The sequence below is a fragment of the Sus scrofa genome, chromosome 8 (genome assembly GCF_054392235.1).
Source record: "Sus scrofa isolate SSC_HxYL_T2T_F1_AM1 chromosome 8, Sscrofa_HxYL_maternal_Yorkshire_Landrace_v2.0, whole genome shotgun sequence".
Lineage (NCBI taxonomy): Eukaryota > Metazoa > Chordata > Mammalia > Artiodactyla > Suidae > Sus > Sus scrofa.
The window spans coordinates 108,503,401-108,523,745 of record NC_139390.1 but is presented as its reverse complement, the minus strand read 5'-3'; the positions used below and the strand labels follow the sequence as shown (position 1 = coordinate 108,523,745).

The following is a 20,345-nucleotide window of genomic DNA, read 5'->3' as shown; positions in this document are numbered from 1 at the left end:
GCTTAGAAATATTAAAAAAAAAAATGAGCTTCTGTTGTGGCTCAGTGGTTAACGAATCCAACTAGGAACCATGAGGTTGCCGGTTCGATCCCTGGCCTTGCTCAGTGGGTAAAGGACATGGGCTTAGAAATATTAAAAAAAAAAAAAAAAAAAAAAAAAAAAGAGTTTCCATCGTGGCTCAGTGATTAACAAATCTGATTAGGAACCATGAGGTTGAGGGTTTGATCTCTGGCCTTGCTCAGTGGGTTAAGGATCCGGCATTGCCATGAGCTGTGGTGTAGGTCACAGACGCAGCTCAGATCCCGAGTTGCTGTTGTTCTGGTGTAGGCCAGCAGCCACAGCTCCGATTAGACCCCTAGCCTGGGAACCTCCATATGCCTCGAGAGCAGCCCTAGAAAAGACAAAAAGAAAAAGAAAAAGAAAGAAATATTTTTAGATGCATGGAAGTAGGAAGTAGTGAGTGATTTTGAAGCTGCTCCAGAATCTGCTGAGTTACTCTGAGATGTTGAACTTCAACTATCAAGATAAGATAGTATCTTTATACCCAGAGTCTTATAAAGAGAAATTCCTGTATTCAGACAGGTTGTCTCATGAGAAATTATAACATTACACATGGCAGTAATGCATGAGGTTCACCATGTGTAGATGCTTTTTTTAAGGGTTGTTTTATTGAGGCATAATTGACATGTAAAATTGTAAGATATTTAAAGTGTACATTATGATTTGATACACGTATATATTCTGAAAGGACTCCCCACATTCAGTTAGTTAACACCTACATCACTTCATTAATTCATTTGGTGAGAACATTTGAGTTATACTCTGTTAGCAAATTTCATTTATACAATGCAATGTGATCAACTATAGTGACCATGTTTTACCTTAGAGCCTCAGACCTTGAAGTTTGTTCCAGTCTTCTTTATATTTGTGTGGGTGTGTGTGTTGTTTTTTGCCTATTCTCCACACTAGAAGATTTTCAGCAACAAAGGATTTGCTCCCAGATCCATAGAGGTAGAATGCCCACTGTTTGGGAAAGGGTACCTGGATTCTTGACTGATTCTGTAATATTTCTTCATTTAACCTGAGCAGTATAGCTTGAGTGTTCTGTGCTCACCACTGCTTTTAAACTTTGCTTTCTGGGATCACGTGTGCCTGGAAATGCAAACTGGGGCACACTTCAGCTCTCTTGTACATCTTCCCCACAACACACCGTTCCTCTGGTAAAATAAGCCCAGAAGCAGAAGCTGATATAGACAAATTCCAGTGACATTGTGTTTACCCTGCACAGTAACTGCCACATCATTTTAGGAGTTACCCTGAGAATCCAAGTCAGATGGCCAAATTTTGAGTAGGTTAAAATCTCAAGATTCATGAGTTTTTTACTTCACTTCAAATCCACCAATGTCTTCATTCAACATTCTGCATTAGGTGCCTTTGTTGGAGGTAAGATGGTAAGATAGAAGTGCCAGCATAGTTTTAAATAACACATGAATATTTAATTATACAGAACAAGTTAATTTGTTTAACACATTCAGGAATTCAGACATCTAATCAAGCATCTGACCAGAAAAAAAAAAGTTATTTACCATGGTCAGGTAATCACATAAAATAGAATGCCCTGTTTTTGTTGAAATAATAGTATTTCCTATGAAAATTACTAGGTTAGTTTATACTGATCAATTTTTCTGAAATATTTTAACATTTTTAGGATTCTTATTCCAATATCTCTGGAAGCGTTAATGAATATTTTGAATGTAACTCAATTTGAACATCAGCAGTTACCAAAGTTAATAAATTTTCCAAAGGTGCCAAGATTATTAAAACCAAAATATTAAAATTGTCCTGACTGCCAAAAGCACATTAGAAACCTCCAGATAGGTCATTTTTCTTATTTTCTATAATCATAGATGATAAAACATGCAAAATTAAGGTTGATACTTGCTACAGGGTCTGGCATATGGTAGGTAAACAATAAACATTTATTGAATGAAATATTAAAGTGAATGTTTCTTGGATACTATTGACAGGTCTGGCTTATCTTAAAAGTCTCCTTTCTCTCTTATAGAGTGATTTCTCTTGTCATCCTCAGAACTATCAATCTGGTTTCCATTGCCCCTCACCTATCAGAAATGTCTGGGATGAAACCACAGAAAGTAGTTGGTGTTTTTTTCTTAGCAGTTCCTCAGCCCCTGTGCAAATCAGTTGTTCAAAAAGATGGGTATTGCCTACCTCCTCTGTTTTGGCCCAAACAAATGACAAAAAAAAAAAAAACTTGTTGCAGATGGGTCTGTGGAGTGATGATAAAATTCAGTCATTCTATAACTGATAAGAAGGGTAATTCTTGCTAAGGATGGTGATTCAGGAAAACCAGCAGAAACGTCATTGCAGTTGATCTAAATGTGAGCTCTCGGCCAACTATCCTAGAAGTTAGGTTGGAAAGCAATGGGCACCCTGTCTGGTGAAGCTGCTATGGGTGCACACCTTGTGCATACTTGTTGTGGTGGTAGGAGGGACGCATTTCCTTATCTGTCATTAACACGCAGAGAAAGAAGACACCTCTGCAAAGACTGCTTTCCAAAGTGAGAATTTTGAAGTCATTTGACAAGCCAGACAAGAAGAAACTAGTTGACAGTCTTTACTTCTTTCCCTAGTTGAGAGGTTATTAAAGGGCACCGAAAAGGGGCAGAGATCAGGAGAATGAATTTGAGGGAATGTCTTCAGATTGAGAGTGAGCCAAGTGGTCTGGATGTTGGGAATTCTAGTAAGATGGGAAAAGGAAGTGATGCGGTCTCATTTGCTAGTGTAGCATAAACCTAAGTAAACAGTCATATCTCAAAGCATAAAGCACTGTCTACCTACTCCCGACCCTTCCACCCCCCATAAATAGGAAGGAGGGAAAGAAAGCCAGTGAGTAACTTTCCTTACATTCTCAGGATATAAGGTATAATCATAATCTACTCTATTTTCATTTTGCTAGAATGAAGGAAGTCAAAACTTTTCTTCCATTTAAAAATGGCAAAAGTGATGAGTTAAGGATCCAGCACTACCATGAGCTGTGGTATAGGTTGCACATGTGGCTCTGATCTGGGGTTGCTGTGGCTGTGGTATAGGCTGGCAGCTATAGCTCCAAGTTGACCCCTAGCCTGAGAACTTCCATATGCTGCAGGAGCAGTCCTGAAAAAGACAAAAAATAATGGACAAAGTGATTGAATGCTAGAGTGGTTTACTGAAGAAAGAGGTAAAACAGACGAAAAATTCAGTTATCTTTGTTCTCTTAAATGACCCTTCAGGCAGGACAGACTATATGTGACATACCCAAGATCTATAGAATCTCTACTCTCACATAAGCATTTCAAGGAGCACTGTACATCAGAGCATCAGTCACTCTTATGAGTTTCGCTGTCTAATTAGAATGAGAAATGAAGACATACAAAGGCCAGGGCTCTGGGAAATGTGTACACAACTGTTACTGTTCTCTGACTCCCTCTCACTCTGATAGATCCTGTGGTCCCTACTAAGGACCTTTCGCTGATCCAGAAGCACATACCTTACACCACCCCTCCTTTTCTCAAGATTCATAATAACTGATTCACATCAAGTCGGGCCTCCAAAAGAGACCTGCTGGGTGACATGGCACGTGCAGCGAGCACAGCTGAGAGACAGAATGAGCAGGTGGCTGGGGTCACAGAGTTTAGCATTGCCAGGGGATGCACGGGACCAGAGAGACTATCATTACTGGCATGGATCTTTCCGGGCTTCAAGGACCTAATATTTCAATGTTTACGAAATTACCTCACAGGGAGAGAGAAAGCAATTAACTCTCAGAGTAATTTCAAATAGCAGCATTTTAAAATTCAGAATAACAAAAACAGGGCAGAGTGGATGTCATTGATGAATCACTATGGCAGGAGGAAACCGCTCTCTTAAAGTGATCTGAAAATATTTATGAAATGCCTCCTGTTTGCCCAACACTTTGGAGATTAAGAAAGTTGTATAAAACATGATTCCATTCCTCAGTGAGGTTGTAGGATTTATACTTAAGACTCACTTTTTAAAGCATTTTAAGTATGGATACAAGACAGGTATGCCTACAAGTGAGTGGGTTATATGCCATGGTGTATTGGTTAATCAGCTCTCTCAGAAAACGTAAAACTCTGATTTATAGTGTTTTTCATTTCTGTGGTGCTCATACTCCCACCAGAGCCATCACTGAATACAGAGTTGGAAAGAGATGTGTACAGTTGTTTCTCACAAGCTGATCCAATCTGGCTCCAGAACACATACATCATTTGTCTGCATGTGCGACACCTTAAAGGATATTCTTTAGATTGTAGGTGTCCTAGATGTCTGGAGATGGAAGGTTGGCTAGTTGGACTCCTATCAGGAAGGCCTTCATAGGGGAAGTTTAGAATTTAAATGGGAGAAGGACTTTGTATGTTGAACTCTCAAAATATAAGGCTGCTTGGTTTATTCTCCACCTCTCCATGCCCTGACACAGCCTCTGGATGTAGTAGATGCTCAATAAAGAAATGTTTGCTCAAAAACAAACAAAAAAATATGGTTAGACTGAAGGCAATGGGGAAGGTTTTTTGGAGCAAAACTTATTTTTTAAAAAGCAAAAGTAAAATTGAGAGACAAAGTATGACCAAATGTTAATGTCTATTAAAGCTGTTGGTAGATGCATACATTTGGTTATTATGTATTTCATTTCCTGCCTTCTTCCGTATATTGAAAAGATATAAAAACTACTTAAATCTTTGAAAAGGGCAAGAGGAAAAATGAAATTATGTGAACAAAGGCACAGAAGTAGGAATGAACACAATCTGGTGGGTACTGCGAAGACCCTGAACCAGTCAGAGTGTGGCAGGGAATATCAAACATCAAGGCTGGTTGTAAGAACAGGGATGAAAGGAGATCTCACCCCAGTTAACTGCTGCCTTTCACACTGCTTCCTAAGTGGTGCTAAAGAACTCAACCCATTCTTTCTCCTTAGAATTACAGTTCATGTGTTAACTTTTGAATTTCTGTATTTTTGGAGAGAATATTAATAATCAAAATAAGGAATAGGTGGGGAAGGAAATATTTCATCTTTTTTTCCATAGGGAAATGGACAACTTAACTAAAAACATTTGTTACTGTTAAATGAAATCAGTGGTATCCAGTGGTGTTTATTAACATAGCTGCCTCTATATTGAACACAACCTAAATTGTCCAACCCCCTTTCCTGCCCTAAATGCACACATATTCTGAAGCAGCCTAAAATAGTGTCCTGTTAGACAAAGGTATAGAATGCCATAGGGTCCTCTGAATTAGAGTTCAGGGTTCTGTTCATTGCATAAAACAAAGAATAAATCATACATAAATTTAAACTCTGTTGGAAGTCTATTGTGGAGAAAATGAAAGAGGACAAAATGTAATAATCACAGTAAGGTGGCATTCAAGAAACTAGAAAAAATATAGAGAAGGGCATTCTCTATTCTGCTTGTATATTTCACATCTCTGTATTAGCACTGTGTAGCATTAAATAGCACCTTAGAAAATAACTCTGAGCACACAAGTTCTCAGAAAACATTCACTCTATTTTCAATGCACTCTAAATAATGCCTTCAGCACCCTACAGACATGCCATCAAATTACAGTAATAGGAAAACGACAAAAAATGCTTGCCTGAAGCACAGGATTTCTAGAACTGAGGATGAGGCTTCCTTACTCTTTCAGGCCTTTATTGTCTATAGCTTGCTTAGATTAGCTACGTTAGAATCTGCGTTAAAATAAAGGCTACAATGGTGGTTATTAAACAAATAGGGTCACAAATTTATCATCAGAAACAATTTTCAAAAAAGAGGAATTGATAAAAAAATTTACCAACTTAGGCATGGCCAGTGTGCATCTGGTGTACATGCTAGTGATTAGGAACATACACTCTGTATTTTTCTCATAGAGTCTAAATCCAAGCTGAACCCCATTAAAATGCTCATTTATGTCTTTATACACAGTCCTTTCCCCCTTTTGTTAGACTCTCTGTGTTTGCCTTTACAAAATGTTTAGATTATCTCATGGAATAAAACTTCTATCTGTTATCACGGAATTTCCAGGTCAGAGGATTTTTCTCCTACCAAAAATTAAATAATGAAAATTTAAAAAGAATCTGAACTTCCCATCATGGCTCAGCAGTTAATGAACCCGACTAGCATCCATAAGGACACGGGTTCGATCCCTTGCCTTGCTCAATGGGTTAAGGATCCTGTGTTGCTGTGAGCTGTGGTGTACATGGCAGATGCTGCTCAAATCCCACATTGCTATGGTGTAGGCTGGTAGCTTCAGCTCTGATTTGACCCCTATCCTGGAACTTCCTTATGCTGTGGGTGCTGCCCTAAAAAAAAAAAAAAAAAAAAAAAGAAGAGTCTTCTCTTATTCCATTCTGATTTTTCAGCCACCATTTATTTTCTTTTTTCCTCATATTTACAATCTTCAGAGACACATATAAATGAGTCCCCAATAAATTTCTCTCTGCTATTGTGCTTAGTTCATTTCATCAAACTGTTTAAACCTAGCACCCTTTGAACTATTCTTGTGTTTTTCTCTGAAATTTTTTCTTTCTCTTCAAATTTATGGCACTTGTGTTTAATACTATAAAAGAAAAAAATAATAGAGCAGATCTCTAAGAACAGTTTTGGATTGAATGCCAACTGTAACTTCCAGAAATATAGATTTAAGTGCAGTATTCCAGATGTGGTCAAGTAGATCATGTGACATGACAAGAGTGCCTTCCTGATTGTTGAAACAGATGTTCTGATACTCAGCACAGTAGGGTACCAAATTATCTCTCCTTCTTTCATATAGACTCTTTTTAACCTGTTCCATGGCCACACAACCCTGTGTTAAATCATCATTCTGTGAACATATAATCCTCATTTTCATTGCTTACCCTTTGCTTATGTTTTTCTCCTAGTTACACACATTTTCTTCAGCTTTCTTTATTGGGTCCCTGAAACCTTTTTTTTTTTTAAAAAAAAAAAAAAACTTTATATTTGTTAAGATATAATCTTGACTTTTCTGAGATTCAGATTTTGGTGCATTCTTTCAGGCCTGTCTCTGGATGGGAGATAACCTAGAAATTTCACATACATTTAAAAAAAATAGCATCCCTTAAATTAAGGTGTAGTACTTGGGATTTCATACTAGAACGTGTTTTTTTCATATCTTTGTGTCTTTGCTTCTTGATATATCTATCTTTTAAGCAAAAGGATAATATCTGAGTTTTGAGATTTTTTCACATGTGGAATAGTAAAGCAAACAATTTTCAAAAAGCCAGGAAAAAAAGGGGGGGGGGGCGGAGTTCCCATTGTGGCACGGTGGCTAACGAATCCAACTAGTAACCATGAGGTTGCGGGTTCGGTCCCTGCCCTTGCTCAGTGGGTTGGGGATCCAGCATTGCTGTGAGCTGTGGTGCAGGTTGCAGATGCAGCTCAGATCCCACGTTGCTGTGGCTGTGGCGTAGGCTGGTGGCTATGGCTCCAATTAGACCCATAGCCTGGGAACCTCTATATGCAGAGGGAGCGGCCCTAGAAAAGGCAAAAAAAAAAAAAAAAAGCCAGGAGGCATTTAAATTCAGGATCCTTAGAAACCTGACATTTTTAACACCCATTTAAAAAATATTTTCTTTTGTTCCTTTGCAGTGCAGTGGTTTAAGGATCTGGCTTTGTCACTGCTGTGACTCAGGTTGCTGCTGTGGCACAGGTGTGATCCCTGGCCCAGGAACTACCACATACCGCAGGTGCAGCCAAAAAGAAAAAAGATATTTTCTTTAAATGATGCTGCAATAAATGTAATATATTTTTATATAAGGTAGGTAGTGATCATTCATTAAGCCATATAATCATCATGACAAACTGGAAATTCTAGTTTAAGAAGGAGTTTGAAATAGTATATTTTTGGTATTAAGGAATCAAAAGTAATTTTTAAATTGCCATATGTAAGTGGTATGTTGATGATAAAAATGTATTCATGTTCTTTATACTGAAGTAATGTGACTTACATATTATAAAAATTACAAAGAAAAACCTGGAAAAATCAGGTACGAAACTTCCATTAAAGTTCAGCAGTAAGATCTTTCTGACCTCTTTTAAACCTACATCTTCAATAATTTTCACAAGTATTTTCCCATAATTCTCTAATTTGTATTTCTAGCCCAAACCTGTCCTTTAGGCTCCAGGCTATATGCGTACTTGATCTACCACCTGGATGTCTCAAATACACCTCATAGTCTACATGTTCAAAGCTGAATTTGAGTTCATTCCCCCTGAGCCACCATGGTTCTCCTCTAGTGTTCTCCATCTCAGTGCTTAGTGAATAACACCACTATCTACTCTGTTGTGCAAGAGAGAAACTCAGCAGTTATCCTTGGCATCTTCTTCCTCTCCCTGTACCTATCAACTTAATCACTCAGTTCTGTTGAATTGTTTCTCTTAAATATCAAATCTGTCCACTTCTCTTCATGGTCACTATCATCCATTGAAGCCAAACACATCATCATTTTCTCTTTTTTTGGGGGGGGTGTTGTTTGTTTGTTTGTTTGTTTGCTTTTTTTTAAATTTTTTTTTTCTTTTCCCACTGTACAGCAAGGGGGTCAGGTTATCCTTACATGTATACATTACAATTACAGTTTTTCCCCCACCCTTTCTTCTGTTGCAACATGAGTATCTAGACATAGTTCTCAATGCTATTCAGCAGGATCTCCTTGTAAATCTATTCTAAGTTGTGTCTGATAAGCCCAAGCTCCCGATCCCTCCCACTCCCTCCCCCTCACATCAGGCAACCACAAGTCTCTTCTCCAAGTTGGTTTGCTTTTTAGAGATGCACCTGCGGCATATGGAGGTCCCCAGGCTAGGGGTCGAAATGGAGCTGTAGCTGCTGGCGCACACCACAGCCACAGCAACACTGGACCTGAACTGTGTCTGCGACCTACACCACAGATCACAGCAATGCTGGATCCTTAATCCTCTGAACAAGGCCAGGGATGGAACCTGCATCCTCATGGATACTGGTCAGATTCATAACCCACGAAGCCACAGCAGGAACGTCTCATCATTTCTTCTTTATATTTTTTACTTTTTAAATTTATATTATGTGATTAAAACAATTTTTAAGTATAGTTGATTTATAATACCAAGTTAGTTGCATGTGTACAACACAGTGATTCAGTTATATTTTTATATATTTTATATTTATATATAATCTTCTTCAGATTCTCTTCCCTTATAGGTTACTACAAAATATTGAATATAGTTCTCTGTAGGTCCTTGTTGGTTGTCTATTTTGTATATAGCAGTGTGTATATGTTAATCCCAACCCCCTAATTTATCCCTCTCCCCACCCCCCTTTCCCCTTTGGAAACTGTAATTTTGTTTTCTATGTCTATGAGTCCCTTTCTATTTTGGAAATAAGGGGGTTTTTTGTTTGTTTTAGATTTCACATATAAGTGATATCATATGATATTTATCTTTGTCTGGTTTACTTCATTTAATATGATGATCTTTAGGTCCATCCGTATTGCTCCACATGGCATTATTTCATTCTTTCTAATGGTTGAGTAATATATATATATATATATATATATAAAACATATTCTTTATCCATTCATCAGTTGATGAACATTTAGGTTGCTTCCATATCTTGGTTATTGTAAATAGCGCTTCAGTGAACATTGATGGCCATGTATCTTTTTGAATTATGATTTTCTCTGGATATATGCCCCAGAGTGGGATTGCAGGGTCATATGGTAGTTCTATATTTAGTTTTTGAGGGAACCTCCATACTGTTCTCCATAGTGGTTGTATCAATTTACATTCCCACCAACAGCGTTGGAGGATTTCATCGTTTCTTCCTTACTAATAGGGTGACTAACCATCGAGTTTGTTCAAAACTAAGAAGGGTCCCATAATGTAGGATATTCATTTTAAAAAGAGTCAGTCCTAGCCAAAGAAAAATGAGTTGATTGTCCTAATTATTGATCTCTCTGTTCTATTTTGCTGCCTTCCAGTTCTTCTTCATATTGAAGCCAGGGTTATTTGTTTAAAATGAAAATTAAAAATATGAGATATCACTTCATATTCATTAAAATGTTTAAAATTAATCAGACTGACTGTACCACATGTTGGTGTGGACATGGAGGAACTAGAATTCTCATACACTGTTTACAAGAATGAAGAATGTACTTTTGAGTAGAAAAAATGTATTTTGGAATGTAAAACCACTTTGGAGAACTGTTGCGTAGCTTCTTACAAAGTAAACATATACTTACCATCCACTCTTAAATTTATTCCAAGGAAATATATGTATGCAAAAAGACTCATATTAATAGAAGCTTTACTTATGATAGCCCCACAGTAGAAAGGAAACAGCACAATACCCATGAACAGGTTAATGAATAAACAAATTGAGATATATCCAAAGAATGGCAACCTACTCAGGAAAAAAAAGCACTAATGATACCTGCAACAACATGCATGAATCTCAAAAACATGCCAAATGACATAAAAGAGTACACATGGTAAAATTCCATTTACAGAAAATATTAGAATAGGCAAAAATAATACATATATAGTGACAGAAAACAGATCAGTGGTGCCTGCGGCTGGGGAGGCATCACTGAAACTGGAAAAGGTCTGCAACAACTTTCTGGGATGATAAATATTATCTTAATTTTCGTAGTGGTTACAAGCATATATACATTTCTCAAAGCTCATCAAACTGTATACTTAGAATGGGTATATTTTATTCTATATAAATTATGCTTTGGGGTTTTAAAAAATAAAAGTAAAATTTAAGAAAACCTGTAAATCTGATCGTGTCAACCTTCCTGTTTAAAATACTTCAAAGGGTTGCTATTATTTTTAGAATAAACACCAAAATCTTAACATCTGACCCTGCCTGCCTGATTCCATCTCTTGCCACTTCTTTCATACTTTCTGTGATCCAATCTCTTGGATCTTTCTTTCTTTCTTCCTTCCTTCCTTCCTCTCTCTCTCTCTCTCTCTCTTTCTTTCTTTCTTTCTTTCTTCTTTTTTTGGCTCCTCTATACCTCCTACCACAGGGCCCTTGTACATACCTTTCTTTCTGCCAGGTACCTTCCCATTTCCTCCTTATTTATGGCTGGTTAATTCCTACTCATCCTTCAAATAGAAACTCAAATGCCCCTTCCCCCAAGAAGCTTTCCCTGACCCTCAGATGGCATCAAGTCTGTCTATGATACACTCTCATTGCATATTTTATGCAATAGAAATGCCTTTATAACACTTGTTGCAATTTGTAATTATGTATTTGTGAGCTATTTAGACTGTCTGCCTCCCCATTTGACTTTAAACACAGCAAGGTTAAGACTATTTTACCCACCATTATATCCTCGCACTTCACACAGTATTGGGCTCAGAGTAGGACTTAATAAATAGTTGCTAAATGAATGAATGCTCAATTACAAGTGATAACGAATCATCACTCCTACATTACAATTGAATAATATTTCAAGCAAAGGTCTGTGAGCTTTGTTATTTACATTCAAATTAATTAGTAAAGAATTTCAATTTCCAAAGATTTTAAACCTATGCAAGCCTCACATTAATATTTTTTTCACCAAAGCCAAGCAAGTCATTTGGCTATCCAGTTGTTCTATGGAAATATTGAAACTTTATAAAAACCAACCCTAGAATAGAATTCAAAAAATCATGTTAGGAATTCCAGTTGTGGTGCAGGGGAAACAGATCTGACTAGTATCCATGAGGATGCAGGTTCCATTCCTAGCCTTGCTCAGTGGGTAAATGATCCGGCTTTGCTGTGAGCTGTGGTACAAGTTACAGACACGGCTCAGATCCGGTGTTGCTGTGGCTGTGGTGTAGGCCAGCAGCTGTAGCTCTGATTTGACCCCTAGCCTGGGAACCTCCATATGCTGTGGGTGCTGACCTAAAAAAAAATGTTATTTTTATATTGTTAGTCATTTTTGGAACTAAATATTTAAATAAAACATCCATTTCGAGTAGCATAATGTACTGGTTTGTCTTGTCAGTATAGTTTAAGATATAGCTTGCTTGATAACAATTGAAATGTGTTCTTACACTTTTTTTTTTTTTTTTTTTTTTTTTTTGCTTTTTAAGGCCGCACCTGCAGCATATGGATGTTCCCAGGCTAGGAATCTAATTGGAGCTACAGCTTCTGTCCTACACAACAGCTGTAGCAACGTGTGATCTGAGCCACATCTGTGACCTACACCACAGCTCACTGCAATGCTGAATCCTTAACCCACTGAGCAAGGCCAGGGATCAAACCCACAACCTCATGGTTCCTAGTTGGATTCATTTCCACTGTGCCACGAAGGGAACTTTTGTTCTTACACTTTTTATAATAAAGTACACTTTTTATTCAAAAGAAATATCAATATTCAAGAAAAAATATCAAAATCATTATGTAACTACCTCAACAGAACCATTATGGTCTGTTAGGAAATCATCAGATAAAAGCTTTTAATGACACCAAAGCTTTTAAACACATTAGGAATAATACTTACAAAATATTTCCTCATGAGCCTTTATGTTTTACTGTGAACTATTCTCAGAAGAACAGAACACTTTCTTTCTGGGTTTTCGAACTATCAGAATAATGAAAACTAAGATATTTTAAACTAACAACAAAAGGATGTTATCCCAAATCTTTTGGACATATGATTAAGCTTGCTACTTATTCTACAAAAGAGAATAAAAATCACCACCTCTGCTATGTATGATGGTGGTTGACCATAATCTCTCATCAAAATACTTGATATGGCAGAAATAAATTTATCCTTTGTTTGTGAAAGTGGATCCTGTTTTTGTTGTGTTAATGTTGGTCTGTAAGTAACTCATGATTAGTAAGAGTTACTTCTTGCATAACTGGTGCCACTGCAGAAGAACATAAATGGCTCTTTTTTTGTTCTCAGAAAACAACAAAATAACAAGAAATAATCCATGTTTCCATTTTTCATCTTAACTCTCCAGAAAACTAGAGCCAGATTCAAGTCCACATTTTTTGCTCTTTTCAGGTCCTACGGAACATTTATTCTCGTGGGTCACTTTTATTTTCTTATGTTAAACCCAATGTTAAAAATCCTTTCTCCAATTGTTTGACAGACATGATCAGCTTCTGTAAAGTATACCATCCATTACCTAAAAAAATATTTAATAGCTAATTTATAAACTTTGGAATATTTACAAGCCATCAATGACCTGATCTCTGGAGGTCACCTGGAGGACAGGGACTGCCCCCCTGGCTGTTGTATTTGGACACACCACAATGCCAACCAAACACATTCTTTGATGGTAGTCTGGGCTCGACAAATGATAGCCCCCAAATGAGTAAGATTATATAAGAATATTCTGAAGTAATTTTATAATCTCTCTATCTTCTAGCTATGGCCACAATAAGCCATCATCCATACTAAATTCATGGTCTCTGATTTAGCCAGGCAGAACCTGAATTTTCAAAATGAGAAGGTAATTAATCTGAACAGAAGAAAACAAAAATAGTTTTCAGAACTTTCAAATTAACAGCTTTGCTGTGATTGAGTTTGGAATCAGAATCCTAAAAAGACCTGCTGTAGTGAATGGAAAGATGTTATGTATTTTTAAACTGAGACTACATCATCCTGCCTGCTGAAATTCAAAATTAAGCAGCCACCTTAGAGCAACAGCATTTCCCTGATTTGTATTCAATGAACTTTGAAGTGCCTTTGATAAAAATTGTAGATGATCACAAATATCAGAATAGAGATTATTCATATCCCTGGTGTCTCTTGAAATTTAGCAACTTGGGTCCATGTGGAGTCTAACTCCACCAGTAGAACTCTTAAGTATCCAAATACTCTTCTCATTTTCACTGGCAATTGTCAGTAATTGCCTACTTTTGCTCATTTCTTATGATTACCTGCTTAATTTTAGTCTAACTTAAGTTTATGGAGTCATTGATACATATACTTAACTTATCAATCAGCCATAGATTCCTACTCTTCTCTACCCCTCTCCCACATTTTTGGTTCTGAACTAAGAACCATGACCTTTCTTCCAAATAAACGCACAGAATAAAGCCATATCCATCAGACCTGGAAAATCTTAGACACAGAATTTTATCTTGGTACTTACATACAGTTCACTCATATGGATTAGTAGTCAGGCATGAATTACAGAAAGCAAGAACTCATTCTTCCGCTTTTCAAACATTTCTAGGGAGAGATGAATTTTCAGATTCTGAAAGTATATGACAGCAAAGTCAGGATGACATCTCTCTCTCAGTGTTAATTATTCATCACAAATTTTTTTAAATTTTTTTATTTTTTAAGTGATTTTTCTTTTTTCCGTTACAGTTGGTTTACAGTGTTCTGTCAATTTTCTACTGAACAGCAAAGTGACCCAGTCACACATACATATATACATTATTTTTCTCACATTATCCTCCATCATGTTCCATCATAAGTGACTAGATATAGTTCCCTGTGCTATACAGCTAGATCTCATCGCTTATCCATTCCAAAAGCAATAGTTTGCACCTATTAACCCCAGATTCCTAGTCCACCCCAATTCCTCCCCCTCCCCCTTGACAACCACAAGTCTGTTCTCCAAGTCCCTAAGTTTCTTTTCTGTGTAAAGGTTTATTTGTACTGTATATTAGATTCCAGATATAAGTGATATCATATGGTATTTGTCTTTCTCTTCCTGACTTACTTCATTTAGTATGAGAGTCTCTAGTTTCATCCATGTTGCTGCAAATGACATTATTTTGTCCTTTTTTATGGCTGAGTTGTATTCCATTGTGTATATATAACACATCTTCTTAATCCATTCATCTGTAATTGGAGCCCTCAATTCCTTATAGTGGCACTAAATATTTGTTATAATTACCTTTAAAGTGATATAGGTGATTTTTCTGGGAATGTGAAAATGCACCATTCCTTGTACATTAGCTACCATTCTACCAATCATTAGCAGGATTTACCCTATCATCATTTCTGTGTTCATGTCCAATTGATGTTGATGTATCCACTTTTTTATTGTGATAAGATATAGTCTCTAGATAGATATTTAAGTGGACAACACTGTTGTTATCCATAACAACATATCCACAGTGGTATAGAGCAGATCTCTCAAATGCATGTGTGTTGCAAAACTGAAGCTTTATATCCTTTGCTTAGCCACTCTCCAATTTCTCCTCTCCCCACCCCAGCCCCTGACAACTGCTGTTTTATTCTTCCTTCTTTGAGTTTGACTATTTTTGGTACATTCTCACCTCAGTATCTGCACAGGTTAGGCAAGGATAGCATATAGGATTATTTTTAAAAGCAGTGATATTTGGTCTGGAATTTGAAGCTAGCATGAGTCCTATACCGCCCTGGTTTCTCCACTTGTTGAGCTAGTACACCTGAAGGAAACTGTATAGAAAACAGCCAAGTTTGATGACAGAGAAGTCCTCATGTATAACAAGTCTAAAATTTCATTAAGTGGTGTTTGGGATGCTGTTAATGTTATTACTATAATACAAACATCAAAGAAAATCAGATCACACACTCAGGGAAATCGTTCCCTGCTGGAAATCCTGTTAGCTGACTTCAATTATGCTGTGCTTTTCCTCCTTCAGAAGGCTGTGTCAGCCCCATTATCTGCTCTCTAAATTGCCTGCTTAATCAAAGTACACACATTTGAAATTCATCAAATTAAGTAAAATAAAATTTGAATCTTATGCTTCTTTGGGTTCAGATGGTAGCAACATCAAAATTATTTTTATTGCTAGAATTGTGTCTATGGACAGTGGTTAGGAAGATAAAGAATAAAGTTGAATCAGAATTAGAAAGAGAGCTTTTTTTCTTACAGGCTCTAAGGCAGATGTTTCTTTCAGGGTCAACGTCTCTTTTTTAAGGTACAATTCAAGGTTTGTTAAATTTCCTCATTATATTCCAGACAGGAAAACAATAAAATATAATACCTGTATCATTTTTTGTTTTCACTTTTATTATGAAAAGTGTTAAACATGTTGAAAAGTAGAGACTAGCAAATAAATACATACCCATCACCAAATAATTTTTGCCATTTGGGCATATTTGTTTCATAAATTTAAAGTATTTTGAAATGAGTTATGGGCATCAGGACACTTCACTCTTAAACACTTCGATATGCATCCCAGAAAAACCAGGCTATTTTTTCTAAAATCCATAATTTCATCAGCACACCTTATAAACGTAACAGTTATTCCTTAATAACATTTCATTTCTAAATAATATTCAACTTTCCTCTCTTGTCCCTAAGAAATCCTTCAGAGCTGGTTATTCAAACCAGGAAATATTTTTACTCTTAACATCACCAATCCAATTCTAAATATAAATGTATTTGTGGATGTCTTTGAAATTTTTAGGGATGCATTTATAGCATTCATTTATATTTAAAATGGGACAAAGAAAGAAATTCACCACATTTATTTCAGACATTCTCAGGTTGGCTTTATCAAACATTTCTAAGCATTTATTCAAAGTTTTTTTGACCTTTTTGTTTTACTTTCTACAGAACTGCTATAAGAAGCCAAAGATGAGAGGAAATGTTTTCCACTGCTGAGAAATCTTTCTCACTATCTCAAAAATAATGACAGAAGTTTGGAAACAAATGTTAAGAGTAAATGGCTTGAAGTTTAAAACATAATAATCAATGTATATCACTCTAGTATATGTTAATCCAAAATGTTGATCATGAAAGTCACTTGAATAATTCAGTAAGTCTTGTGTAGACCTGACTGATTTCATTAGCAGGTGTAGAAAGGAGCTGCTAGACTCAACTGACTTTGCTGTATTCCACTTCAGAGTTTTCAGGAATGCCCAGGCACTAGGAGGTGCCTCATACCTGTGGGGCACATACATATGCATCTTGCCAGCCACAGCTGGGCAGGAAGAAATTGTATGTGTCACCTGACAGACTTCCCAGTGGGATGATAGCATGAAGACATGATAGCTTATGTGCCCTCATTGCAGCATGTTTATCACTAGCGTGGAGCATCCAATCAAGGTGGACCCAGGAACTTGTGCAAGTGAGAATGTTTCCTGTCCACAGGAACAATTAATTCCTTGTCATTGATTCATCAATTGTAGCAATAGTTTTGTTTCCCTCAAGTATAACTAGATTTTGCACATGACACTAATAAATTGTGGTTCAAATTGTGGTTTTGGCTACTGAGGTATTTTACCTATTTGTGATATTCAGTCATGATACAGACTATAATTCAGAAAAGGAAGGGCTTACTGTGAGCTTGGGCAAGATAAGTATTTTCTCAAGAAAAGTTTTTTGAGCTTTCAAATGCTGTTAAGTAAGGATATCCTCTTCTGGTATCATCCTGTGAGGTGGTAAAGCAATGATTTCTAAGTGTGACTTCCAAAGAATATTTCAGGAAGTCCGGAGATTAATGAGAAAAATAAGGGTAATATTGCGAGTTTTTAAAATTAATTTAATTTTTTTCAGCTCCTTCCCTTTCCATATATTTCTACCCTCCATCCAGCTCAAGCATTTATTGATTAATTACAGGTCTTTATTACTTCTAATCCGTTTAAAAGGACTGTGTCCCTCTGCTCCAACTCTACCCACCACAAGTCCTGTCCATCCTTCAGGGATCAGCTCAAAAGCCAATTTTTCCATGAAGACTTCCCAAATATCGGTAAGAATTAATCTCTTCTACTATAGCACTCTTTGAAACTCTAATAAAAGCATATTTCACAACATGCCTTGTAGATTGAATAGATGGGGAGCACCTTTAAAATGAGGAATTTGTCTGAATTACCTTCATCTAATTAGTAAATACCTAAAACATATTTACCAAATTTGTTGAACCAGAATCAAATTATATCTCAAATTAGTTAGAAAAACTCTCATAATTATTTCTATTTTAAAATGCTATTTTTTTCATTTTTGCAATAATGTCTACTTTGTGTTTTCTCCAAAAATGGGTCAAAGAATCGCAGTCATGGAGAGAATATTTAGACATTATATCACAACAAAAGGATATCATTTTAACCATCTAAGGACAAACTTATTCCATTTTTGGAAGACATCAGAAATATTAAGCTGTCTTCTTTAGGAACACATTCCAATTTTTTACATCTTTTATTCACAGGAAGTTTTTCCTCCCATTGAGTCTTAACCACTCCAAGTTTCTGTTTAATTTTTTTCTTAATGTTCTAGTTTCATAGTCTCCATAAGAAACAGCTGGTCACCATCCATTTCATTTGTTCCCATTCTAGTCAAAAGTCAGCAGCTCTAAATACCCCTTAGAAAGTACACATGAGATTTCCTTTTTAATCAAGAGTGAGTAGACATCCCATACTTGCAGGATGTTACATTTCTTTTCTTTTTTTATGATAAGCATGGCAAACTCCTTTAAACAGAGTTCCTAAAAATACCACTGAGAGGGCAGTATCTTTCAGAGGAGAAATATGGAGAGACTCTATTATACTATATTTAAGGAAGTAAAAGGATCAAGTGTAGCTGGTTTGCAGAAAAAGAATGTATCCAATGAATGAATTCAACGAAATAGCCCCAGGTTACCAGTACGATCTGAAAAAAAAACAGATGTTGAGGGAGAAACTACAAAAAGTTTATTTTCTCATACTCCAGAAGTGAAGTGATCCAAATTCAACTACATGGCTGAAGTTTGGTCAAAGAAGAAGAGGGACCGTTTGAAGGTTAACTGGGCGTACATCATTGCTGGACACCCTACTAGCAGGAACCACTCCCCATAACGATGACATTACAGTGAGAAAAATGCATGCAAATTAGTACGTACTAATTAGAGGGGGAGACCTGAAAGATTTGGGAAGGAGTTGGGGTGGGGAGGAGATTAGGTATATTAGGAAGCAGAGTTATATACAAATCAGTTAAAGTGAGAATGCACTCTCTGCAGAAGGTGGGGAAAGCCTTCATCTCTTCCAGCTCTTACTGAGTAGTTGAAACCAGTGTGGGTAATAAAGGATATAGTTGCATATCTGTCTTACCTCTTCTAACCATTGGCATCACTAATTGGAATGAACTTAGAAAAGTGGAGTATCTCTGTCTCCTGATGACCACTGTAATTTTATTTGGGTTTAATGCAGTTGAAACAGTTGGCAGTTTAGAGCATTTTGCCTGCCCAGGAAAATCGGAACCTCCAAGCAGAGGAAGTAGAGATGAGAGTGAAAACATGCAAGTCATAAAAAATGTACCAATAGGAGGAAATAAGAATGTGATCTACCATTTGTTTTGTTTTGTTTTGTTTTGGCTTTTTGGCTTTTCTAGGGCCACTTCCCGAGGCATATGGAGGTTCTCAGGCTAGAGGTCTAATTGGATCTGTAGCCACTGGCCTATGCCAGAGCCACAGCAACATGGGATCCAAGCCGCATCTGTGACCTGCACCACAGCTCATGGCAATGCCGGATCCTTAACCCACTGAGCAAGACCAGGGATCGAACCCTCCACCTCATGGTTCCTAGTCAGATTTGTTAACCACTGCGCCACGATAGGAACTCCCTTTTTTTTTTTATTTGTTTGTTTTTTGGTAAAGTTCTAGAGTTGAACAATTTTCAAAAATTTATTAACTGATTTTTTTGAACTTGCTTTAGATTTTATCTAAACATTGTAGGTAAATAATTATTATGTGTTTATCCAATACCCTAAAATATTTATCAAGCACATCTCACTAGAAGAGTTAACAGACAAAAATCTCTGAGAACAGTGCCTGGTCCATAGACTCAGGTAAGTGTAGGCATTTAGTATAATGCATTCAGCTACTGTGGGATATGGACAGAGGCCAATAACATGGGCCTGAATGCTTGGAGATTTAAATCTAAGGGCTCCATGGAAGGCAATTCTAAGTTCTCTAGTCATACACTCTACTATAGGAGTTCCCAAAGCACTGAGCTTATCCATTTTCTCCCCATCATCACCCTGAAAGCTGAGAGACTTTTCTAAGAGGAATGAAAGCACAAACTACAGGCTATCTCCATCTTTTTCCACAGCAATTTCACAACCGCCCTTCTCCCAACACAAACACACACACACACACACACACACACAGCCCTATTACTAATCATAACAATTTTCTTGCAGAGTTCCCGTCATGGTGCAGTGGTTAACGAATCCGACTAGAAACCATGAGGTTGCGGGTTCGGTCCCTGCCCTTGCTCAGTGGGTTAATGATCTGGTGATGCTGTGAGCTGTGGTGTAGGTTGCAGATGTGTCTTGGATCCCGTGTTGCTGTGGCTCTGGTGTAGGCTGGAGGCTGCAGCTCCAATTCGACCCCTAGCCTGGGAACTTCCATAT

General features: G+C 37.0%; 1 protein-coding gene across 3 annotated transcripts in view; it reads left to right on the top strand.

Moving 5' to 3' along the window:
• Positions 1 to 20,345, top strand: part of LOC146400971 (uncharacterized) — a 168,020-nt gene that overhangs the window by 79,226 nt on the left and 68,449 nt on the right. For 2 of the 3 annotated variants that reach the window (XM_084973042.1, XM_084973041.1), the window contains exon 2: positions 17,580 to 17,709. In XM_084973042.1, the coding sequence (XP_084829168.1) occupies positions 17,580 to 17,709 (130 nt within the window). Of the gene's footprint in view, positions 1 to 17,579; positions 17,710 to 18,665; positions 18,827 to 20,345 lie in introns of those variants that run through there. The other variant, XR_014813092.1, reaches the window with a different exon arrangement.